The sequence below is a fragment of the Sinocyclocheilus anshuiensis genome, unplaced genomic scaffold (genome assembly GCF_001515605.1).
Source record: "Sinocyclocheilus anshuiensis isolate Anshui unplaced genomic scaffold, SAMN03320099.WGS_v1.1 scaffold329, whole genome shotgun sequence".
NCBI lineage: Eukaryota > Metazoa > Chordata > Actinopteri > Cypriniformes > Cyprinidae > Sinocyclocheilus > Sinocyclocheilus anshuiensis.
The window spans coordinates 905,353-915,620 of NW_015540881.1; the positions used below are offsets into that span (position 1 = coordinate 905,353).

Here is a 10,268-nt window from a genome sequence, read left to right on the forward strand (position 1 = left end):
GGGGGGGGGGTGTTTATTCAGTTTGATGGATCTTATCCTCCTTGATACTTCCAGTTGAGCATATTCATGTCAAAGTTTTTGCTGTATGTAGTGTTACACTCAGATCAGAGCATTTACTGTTTGATTTTTGAATAACATGAGCATACATATAAGTAATCAGAATGGGAAAAGACAAGAGGTATAGGTGAGAAGATAAAAAATAATATACACATAAAAATTACATTTGTCATGATCAGATTTTGTTCCCATTATTCTGACTAGTTTAAAAAATGTTATTATAATGTTAATAAAAAACCTGCATTTGTCATGGTGTATTGTATCACATTTTATTGTAAGTATTATAGTTCATTTTTATAAGCAATTGTATATGCATTTAATTTGTATTATAATAGTATAAAAGTAAAAAAAAAAAAAAAAAAAAACGGCCTTTGAAGTAACGGTGAATATTGTGTCTGATATACCTTTTTTTTTATTTCTTTTCACAGTAATTCCATTTTATTGCATTGTGGGTTCACACATAAGATCAAAATTAGCAAGGACAATGCATTGTTTTTAGATTGTCATATTTACTGTTTCAAATAAGAAAAATAATGCATAGAAAAATATAAAATCTATACATTTTACAGTGCTCATTCAAACGTCCTTTCTTGCTTGCCCATGCCTAAACTGATTTTATCATGCAGGTGACTTAGCATGCCGCCTTTAGTGAGTAAACTATATGGAGGTCTCCGATTAATATATTGTATTAAAATTATTTTTGACATGCAGTTCCACTCACTACATGGTTGCTTTACCACATTTAAGCAAATGTTAAGCATTACAATCAGTGCTATATATTAACTGAGTAGTATCACCATTTCATTCACTGTTTTTTTGAAGGATTAGAACCAAAGCCTGAGCTTTCACTCTTTTCGACCTCAGATGGAAGCTCTTCTGATGAAGGGTTTTGGGCAATATTTGTGTGTTGTGCATTAGTGGCCCTTGAGGCATCTTCTGGTTTCACTTGTTCAGAACCAGCACCAGTACATGGATTTTCCTTCCCAAAGTTGAAGAGTTTGCCTGGATTGAAGGACTTGCTGGGAGACTGTGATCTCTCGTGGCTCCCATGTGTAGCTGCTTGTGCGACTGCTGCAGCGGCTTCCTTTTTTAATTCTTGGGATTTGAGGAACTTCAGAAAGCCTGGAAGTTTGGCCTCACCGCTTGTGGGAGAAGTGGTAGAGGTGAATTTACCCTGAAGTGGGATTATCTGTTTAAGTTTCATTACATTATTGTTGCCTAAAAGGGAGCTGGGTCTCTTGAGTTTATCTCCGGAGCTGAACTTGGCCCCTGGGCTTTTTTCATGGTGATGTTCTTCACCTCCATTCAGATCGGACTTGACTTGATCTTGTCGTGCCAATTCCTCTGCCATTTTTTGATGCTCCTCTTCTTCTTCAGACTTCCTCCTTTGCTGCTGCTGGTGCTGCTGTGCTAGGCGTTCATGTTTCTGATGCAGAAACAGACAATGACACACCCTTTTAACTCAACAAACCAAGATTTTTTTTTCTTCTCAACATGATGATATACACATTAAAATGACATTTAGACATTGCAATGGACATTGTTAGTCTACACTCATGTGCTGTGCTACCTTGAGAGCCTCTCTCCGCTGGTATTCAAGTTTGGCCATCTCATCTGCCACCCAGTTTGGAATATCAGGAATTGCAACATGAATTATATATTTGAGCAGAATGGCGAAGTGCTGAAAACCATATGAGAAGGGTTACATTCCATTTACTACATTTTATATATAATTTAGCCAAGATTTAGGTTTTGTTATACACAATGTATATACACACTACAAAATGTTTTTTAGGAAATTAATACCTTTATTCAGCAATTACTTATCAGAAGACATTTACAGTATTATAAAAGATTCTATTTCAAATCCTGTTCTTTTGAACTTTCTTCCTGAGAAAAATATATCATGGTTTTCACAAAAATATTAAGCAGCACAACTGTTTTTTAACATATATTATTAACAATAAAAATAAATGTTTCTTGAGCACCAAATCAGCATAGTAGAATGATATTTGAAGGATCGTGTAACACTGAAGACTGGAGTAATGATGCTGAATATTCAGCTTTGCCATCAAAGGAATAAATTATTTCTTAAAATATACTGAAATAGACAACAGTTATTTTAAAATAATATTTCACAATATTACTGTTTTTACTGTATTTTTGATCAAATACATGCAGCCTTGTTGAGCATACAAAAAATCTTACTGACCACAAACCTTTTTGCAGTTTTTTTGCTATTCATTCTTACCTCTAGCACTACAACAGAGATAATGGCCATCTCAGGGCTCAACCAGGGGAAGAGTCGTTGCAGCTGTCCACACTGGCCAATGAGGTAACAGTTCACAATTATTGCGATCAGACCCATTGCCTCCATTGCGGTCTGTTTGAATTTGAAGAACAAACAAAAGCAAATGAACACAAACAAGAAATACAATCGGCTATGAATAATTTACTAAGCAATTACTCTGAATGGATCTCCTGACCTGCCATTGTCCAATGTTTTCAACCCTTTGCCCAAAGGGTCTCTGGAGGCCTGTGCAAAGTTTTAACGCATCGCTTCGGATTTCTACAATGTTGTTTATGAGGGCACACATGGCTGCCAGAGGAAATGCAGAAGAGAAGAGCACAACGTAGCCAAACTGTATGAACATCTCCTGGTAATCCTGAAGAGTATCCTGCAAGTTGAAATAAAAGAAAATTATCTTGTTTTTGATACAGTTTGTAAACCAGCCATTGGGTTCAGAAAGTAGCAAATAAGTCGCATAAATAGCATTTCTAAACTTGTATGATTAATAACGGCATCAGCTGGTCAGGCCGATGATATAGATGGAGGAGCACAGACCTCATAAGTTAGCATGCAACTTTCAATCTCTGGTTGGGTCAAAACAGTGGATTTGTTCTCCTCTGGAGGATCCATCCAGGACATTTTCTTTTCCGTAATGTTGTTTTCCCCAGCAGATTTGATCTTTCTTCTCTGAGTTCCTTGAGGTTTACTCACGGAATCATCCATGTCTCTATCATCATTATCATCATCATCATCATCATCGTCATCATCACGTATATCAAATATTAAGGATGGATCCATTCCTTTCTCCACAAGGGTAGGACTGCCATCGTCCTGTAAGCTGGCCTGTGTCGGTGCTTCCACAACCTTGTCCTTGTATTCCACCTTCTCGGTGAAGCTGACCTTCCTTTGCTTTAGTCCAGCATCATCATCCCCTTCCTCTGTTTTGGGAACTCTGTAGCTGGCGATTAAACTCCTCCTTTCTCTCTTTTCTGATTGCTCTGGAGGTGAGCCACTTTTATTCACATCCAGACTGGCTTGGCAAGTCAGTCGTATCCTTTGCACTATTAAATGACCATAGTTCAGGAGCATGGTTTGAATTAAGTCCCATAATGTCCTCAGAGCACCTAATGTATGGTGCTCATAGAGATCCGGCTGCAGCACTTCTTTGATATTTTGTAGAAATTGGCGGAAGATCAACAACGTGGCCAGCATCTGTAAATTAAAGAGTCATTTTTTGTCTGGGCTGCAGAATGATTCATTCATGACACTTTGTTGTTTTAATATTATTCTGCCGTCTGTGTATTACCTCTTTTAACCGCTCCATGTCTTTGAGATAAAATCCAATGTAGAAAAGGCTGAGGTAAGAATTTATGAACTGAAACTTTAAAATGCAGAACACGATATTTAACCATTACAGATATACACAATACTTCATAAATTCATCAAATACACGTTTTTTACAGTATGATGATACATTAATAAACTGAACATTTCCTGGTATATAGAAATAGATGAAATAAAGCATTAAACTTACAAAAACAGTCTTGAGGATGAGATTATTGTCATAAGTGCTTTGAAGTCTGTAATTTTCTGTTAAAATTGAAAAAATGAACAAACAGGTGTCACTGAGGAAAAAAAAAACTATAATAAACAAACAAGCTGTGAAATAACCAAAAATGCAAGTTTGCTGCTAATATAATGACCCAATTTATGTCCCAATCTGGCTAAATTCAGTAACACGTACTGTGTAATGAAAATACAAATACACATTTAATGTTGTAAATGTTATTAACAGATTTAAGTCTTACCCATATCATTGAGCCAGAGAGCTATTTTCTTATACACTTCATCACATACAGTAACAGTTACAGCAAGAAGAATTTTTGGGAAAAATCTACATATGCTTGGCAACTCCTTTGTTTCCATGACAAATTCCTGTAAGAGACAGAAGTCATGAATCCTGAATATCCATAAACAATGTTTAGTTGAATATGGAAAACAAATATATTTGAAACTTCATTGCAGATTTTATTTGAAATAATCTGCTGTAGCAAGTTTTGTAACAAACGTTACAGAGTATCCTTACTTGAAGCTCCAGGCAGATAAACATGGCCAAACAGACGAAGCAGAGACAAAGGATGCAGATGGGAAGGCTGACCAACCAGCGGAACATTCTCCTCTTCCAGGGTGGGTAGAAAAACTCTTCACAGCCAGTCACTGGACTGCGACGCTTAATTCCCTGATATACATGTAGCAAAAAAATTTTTAAAGTATAAAAAAAGTATACTAGTCAGTAATATATATAGTACTGTCCTGAATAAGCTATTTCATATTACAGATGTTTACATATATGCCACAAGACAAAATAATAAGTGAATTTATAAAAATTACCCCATTCAAAAGTTTACATACCCTTGAATCTTAATACTATGTGTCATTTCCAGGATGATCCACGACTGTTTTTATATTTTGTGATAGTTGTTCATGAGTCCCTTGTTGGTCCTGAGGAGTTTAACTGCCTGCTGTTCTTCAGAAAAATCCTCCAGCTCCTGCACATTCTTTGGTTTTCCAGCATCTTCTGCATATTTGAACCCTTTCCAACATTGACTGTATAATTTTGAAATCCATCTTTTAATTTACACATCATCATCCTGTTCAAAAGTTTAGTTTGTAATAGTTGTGTATGAGTCCCTCAGTTGTCCACAGTGTGAAAGCATGGATCTCAAAATCATACAGTCACTTTTGGAAAAGGTTCAAATATGCAGAAGATGCTGGAAAACCAAAGAATGTGCAGGAGCTGGAGGATTTTTCTGAAGAACAGCAGGCAGTTGAACTGGATCATCCAAGAAATGACACATAGTATTAAGATTCATAATAATTAAAGAAATTTTTATAAATTCAGTTATTTTGTCGTCTTGTGGAGTATATGTAAACATCTGTTATGTAGAAGCAGCCAGAGATTCACCGCACCTTCAAAAAAATCCAACTCAAGTGCGTAGACCAAAAAAGGTTACCCAAAGATGAAGAGCTTGAAAAGAGTCCGCACATTCAAACATTAAAGCATCACAAGCGAGATGAGAACAATATATGCAATTTACTGAATAAAACAAGGCAAACGTTTCGGTCACATGTTGACCATTTTCAATGCCAAGCTAACAGTGTTAGAACTAGAAGCCATCTTAATTTAAGGAATCACATGATAATTAAAGAGATCACATGATCAATCAGGACACACACAGAGAAAAAAAATAAATAAATAAAAAAAGGCCACAATGTGTGTATATGTAGAGCAATGGATAATTTACATCAAATTAGAGAACAATGGTTGTCTGTTGGAGTTAACAAAAGTACTGTTCATAAAAGACAAGACAATTGAAGTTCTTCATTTAATCCTTTCGGATATACACAGTCCATATAATAGATCCACTTAGCTTCACATTGTAACAGTCTTTTGTTAGAATCACCACCTCTTCTTGAGCTGATCAATCTCTGAATACCTGTAAATCTCATATCACTAAGTTCATCTAGTCAGTTCAGATACCTTCATTAAGGAGAACAAATATGTGACTTTGGATCATTCGACTGGCTTCTTCCCATGCAGGATTTGTTCAGCTTGTGAAAATGCAATTAAAACGGATTCTTTCACTAGCACCACCACTCAGAAAACATTCAAAATTAGAGAGACTATCACTTGTTCATCATCTTTTGTTATTTATCTTATTTCATGCCCATGTGGTCTACAATATATTGGCAAGACCAATCGTCAATTAAAGACCCGCATCAACAAGCACAGGAGCTCTATTAGAAGGATGGATATTCATTCTTCTGTGGCCAGACATTTTGCGGATGCTGACCATAAATTTAGTGATATGAGATTTACAGGTATTCAGAGATTGACCTGTTCAAGAAGAGGTGGTGATTCTAACAAAAGGCTGTTACAATGTGAAGCTAAATTGATCTATTATATGGACTGTGTATATCCGAAAGGATTAAATGAAGAACTTCAATTGTCTTGTTTTTTATGAACAGTACTTTTGTTAACTCCAACAGACAACCATTGTTCTCTAATTTGATGTAAATTATCCATTGCTCTACATATACACACATTGTGGCCTTTTTTTATTTATTTATTTTTTTTCTCTGTGTGTGTCCTGATTGATCATGTGATCTCTTTAATTATCATGTGATTCCTTAAATTAAGATGGCTTCTAGTTCTAACACTGTTAGCTTGGCATTGAAAATGGTCAACATGTGACCGAAACGTTTGCCTTGTTTTATTCAGTAAATTGCATATATTGTTCTCATCTCGCTTGTGATGCTTTAATGTTTGAATGTGCGGACTCTTTTCAAGCTCAACGTCTGTTAAGTGAAATAGCTTATTCAGGACAGTACTAAATAAAAATAACATGCAATTTTCATGATCCCTCTTATTTTGTTTCAATTATTAACATTTTGCACATTCTGCAAGGGGTATGTAAACTTATGAGTACAACTATGTGTGTGTGTGTGTGTGTGTGTGTGTGTATATATTATATATCTATCTATCTATCATCTATATATATATATATATATATATTTCAAATAAATGCTGTTCTTTTAAACATTCTATTTATCAAAGGTCAAAGTCTTGACACACTAAATCAGCATATTAGAATGACTTGTATATAAATAGAGGTGGTCATTAATGACCTTCACCTGCTGTTATCAAACATTTTGTGTCTAATAATTTAAGGTTCCATAAAAATGATGTCAGCACACCCGGAACTGTGGACGGGGTTCCTCAAGTGACTCTGCTGGGGTGTCCAGCGTTCCCCACTTATATGCCAGTTCTGCTTCCCGCCGCTTCCATCTCTCCAGGAAGAGTGTTGCCCACACCACATTGAAAAGGGCAAACACCACACAGCAGATATCCTGACTTGTCTGCATATCAGAAAAGGTTGGTGATAAAACCGTGCCTTCTAACCAAATAACAAACTCTTGTATACTTTATATACTTCCATTCTAAAGCTATAGGATTGTGATATCAAGGAAAACAACCTGCCTGATCAGACTCAGCAAAGATCCAGAGCAGAAAGCCAATCACTGCTGGATACAGCATAGAGCTGGTGTAAAAGCCCAACCAAGCAAAGTACATGCCAATCTTCACACCAAAATAATCACACACGTCATCTGTCCGGAATGGGACAACAAAACAATTAGGCTTAATCTGCTTTTTTGCAATATAACAATATGAATAAAATCGGCCATGTTTGCATTATTATATGGGCAACCCCCAAGATAAAAGGCCCTGTTGATTTAATTTTTTACTAAAATATTGTTAGATTGGCGCTAAGGTGAAATGCTAACTAACATCATAGTTCCAAAATGTATCACGTTTCCTTATAAGAGGGTCTCCTTCTTAGAGATCTCATTACACATAACAAAACATGTAGTGACTCGTAGATTGCATTAAGAATTCATACTGTAGCACTTCATATTTGCTCAGAGCAAATCGTTCTGTACTGAAGAAAGCAGGTAGGTACACATAAGTTTGTTTGCTAAAGGAAGAGCCTTGGCCTGAAATCTCATTATACAACCATTGGAAAGCACCAACCATTTCAGAATAACTAAAAAGGTAGTTGACTCCTGTGCATGTTGGCAAAAGCACAGGCGTTCTCACCTAGAGGTTGCCTCTCACAGACTGCCTGAACCCAGGACGTCATCAGCTGATTCAGGATTCTCTGCTCATGAAGAGGAAACATTTGAAGAATCACACCCCTGGTTATAATTAAAATAGCATCATATGACCCCTTTAATCTTGATAGACATTTTAGAAAAGAAATGTTAAAATATGTACTGATTGGTTGGCCCTCCAGGAAGTGAATGTTATGAAGGGCCTCGCCATGTTTCGCCCGCAGATTATCCAACCAATATTTGATAATACTCTGACGCTCCTAAAGAAGTAACAGAGAAAAACTGATGCAATCTCATGAGAAAATGTTATTTGTGATTTGTACGGAAACATGAGATTAAAAAAAATTAAACAATGAAGGTCCTCCTTTAAACCTTTAAATTAAACATCAGTGGGGTATAAACAGATTGTACGAAAATGTATGATTGAGATTGTACAAATTCATGCAAATTAGCCACCAGTTTGCCAAAACAAACTAATTACGTAATGCCACTAGATTGTGTTGACATCTAATGATTTCATATGAGAAGACAAGAAATGAGAGATTAATGGCAGACCTGTGATGTGAAGAAACACAGCTCACTCTCGATGTTTTCATAGATGTCATCCTCCTCACATGAAAACCTGCGAGTGCCGCCTCCGTAGCGTGGCTTCACTGCCTTTTGCATCCCCATCTGTTCAGCTCCACGCAACAAGCTTCAGACAAAAAACAACAATCAATCTAATGCTGTATTTACGTAGGACCCAGTGACCATCTGTCAAACGTTTCAGACAATTTATATGGAAAAATACAATACAATAACTGAGATGAGATGAGTCGAGCAGGTTTTCTACTGTATCTTACTTCTCAAAGGTTGAGGTAATGAAGAATGCATAGGTGTGCGTGTATTTATGCTGCCGGATCTGGATTCTGACTTGTGGAATTCCCAACCGGATTTGGTTAAGTAACCATAACAGTGTATGGTCATCTGTGGTGTCTGTGGAAAAGACGATAACATGCTGAAATATGTCCATCAGTAGATCAAAGAAATTCACATTCTATTATCACACTTTATTTTGAAATATTTTGTAAATAGATGTAAAAAGATGCTATATGTACCAAATGTACAATTACATTCATACTGTAAGGTAGCAAATGTTACATATAAAACATTTGTGATATTATGAAGCTGACAAAAAACATCTACATTAACCAATAACTGTATTAGTGCAAACGAGCAAAACTGAAAGACATAACCTACACACCTGGGAATGTCACAAGAACATCACAGTTTTCAGTGGGTGCCATTGTGATCGTAGTTTTATGCTTCATGAGGTACTGTCTGGCATGAAAGAGACGACCTCTGAGCAATTTCTCTGTTTTCAAGTGAAACAAAAAAGTAGTTATTCTTGTAATGTTATAGTTATAGTAATCATTATGTTTGTGATGTGTGTGCAGATGTTTTAGTGGTTGTATATATATTATTAACTATACCAAAAAAAAGTCAATCAGGCCCTTAATGATGCATACATAAATATTTTATATACAGTGGGTACGGAAAGTATTCAGACCCCCTTAAACACACACACAACACCTTATTTTTTAGTTTAATTTTTATTTCATGTGTCTGGTTTCCGGGGTCATCCACTTCCATGTTTTTTGGCTGTAAAAACAGCTCTTTTTGCTGCTTGATATTGCAAACTGGTGTTTCTTACCATATTGCATTAATGTATTAATTATAAACACACTGGTTTGTAGCACAAACAGTTTTACCATTTACTGCACGTTGTTATTCTTTTCGTTATTTCCCTACAGTAGCTAATGAACTGAAAATCTTGAACATTCACAGAAAACAGCTTATTTACTTCCGTGTTGAAAAATAAGGTGGATATGTGTGCGTTTCTGTTTACAAAAAGAACCCAAAAATTGAATTAATTCCATCATTAAGGGCTTGAGTGACTTATCGTATAGTTACTCTATATGTCCACTAAAACGTCATCACAACCCAATCAGCTTTCCAATTTGAGCTGTCATCCTATTAAAGGGGTCATATGATGCTTTTTTAAAGATCATTATTTGGTGTAACAGAATATGTTGACATGCTTTAATGTTCAAAAAAACATTATTTTTCAAATACTGTACATTATTGTAGGTCCTCTATGCCCCGCCTCTCTCAAACACGTCGTTTTCAACAAAGCCCCTTCCTTTGACAAGCGCAGTCTGCTCTGATTGGCCAGCTGACCCAGTGCATTGTGATTGGCCGAACACCA

General features: G+C 36.1%; 1 protein-coding gene and 1 long non-coding RNA gene across 2 annotated transcripts in view; one reads left to right on the plus strand and one right to left on the minus strand.

The window, feature by feature from the left end:
• Positions 1-2,688, plus strand: part of LOC107688465 (uncharacterized) — a 10,669-nt gene extending 7,981 nt beyond the window's left edge. Inside the window, exons 2-3 of the long non-coding RNA XR_001634238.1 lie at positions 2,076-2,079; positions 2,678-2,688. This is a non-coding gene — a long non-coding RNA (uncharacterized LOC107688465). The remainder of the gene's footprint in view (positions 1-2,075; positions 2,080-2,677) is intronic.
• Positions 450-10,268, minus strand: part of LOC107688459 (anoctamin-8-like) — a 12,269-nt gene continuing 2,450 nt past the window's right edge. The window contains exons 2-16 of the mRNA XM_016486132.1: positions 9,264-9,374; positions 8,863-8,995; positions 8,576-8,714; positions 8,007-8,280; positions 7,389-7,516; positions 7,106-7,267; positions 4,434-4,586; positions 4,156-4,282; positions 3,882-3,937; positions 3,654-3,728; positions 2,903-3,559; positions 2,544-2,735; positions 2,309-2,440; positions 1,628-1,738; positions 450-1,483 (exon numbers count right to left, since the gene is read on the minus strand). Coding sequence (XP_016341618.1) covers positions 863-1,483; positions 1,628-1,738; positions 2,309-2,440; positions 2,544-2,735; positions 2,903-3,559; positions 3,654-3,728; positions 3,882-3,937; positions 4,156-4,282; positions 4,434-4,586; positions 7,106-7,267; positions 7,389-7,516; positions 8,007-8,280; positions 8,576-8,714; positions 8,863-8,995; positions 9,264-9,374 — 3,071 coding nt within the window. The 3' untranslated portion in view covers positions 450-862. The remainder of the gene's footprint in view (positions 1,484-1,627; positions 1,739-2,308; positions 2,441-2,543; positions 2,736-2,902; positions 3,560-3,653; positions 3,729-3,881; positions 3,938-4,155; positions 4,283-4,433; positions 4,587-7,105; positions 7,268-7,388; positions 7,517-8,006; positions 8,281-8,575; positions 8,715-8,862; positions 8,996-9,263; positions 9,375-10,268) is intronic.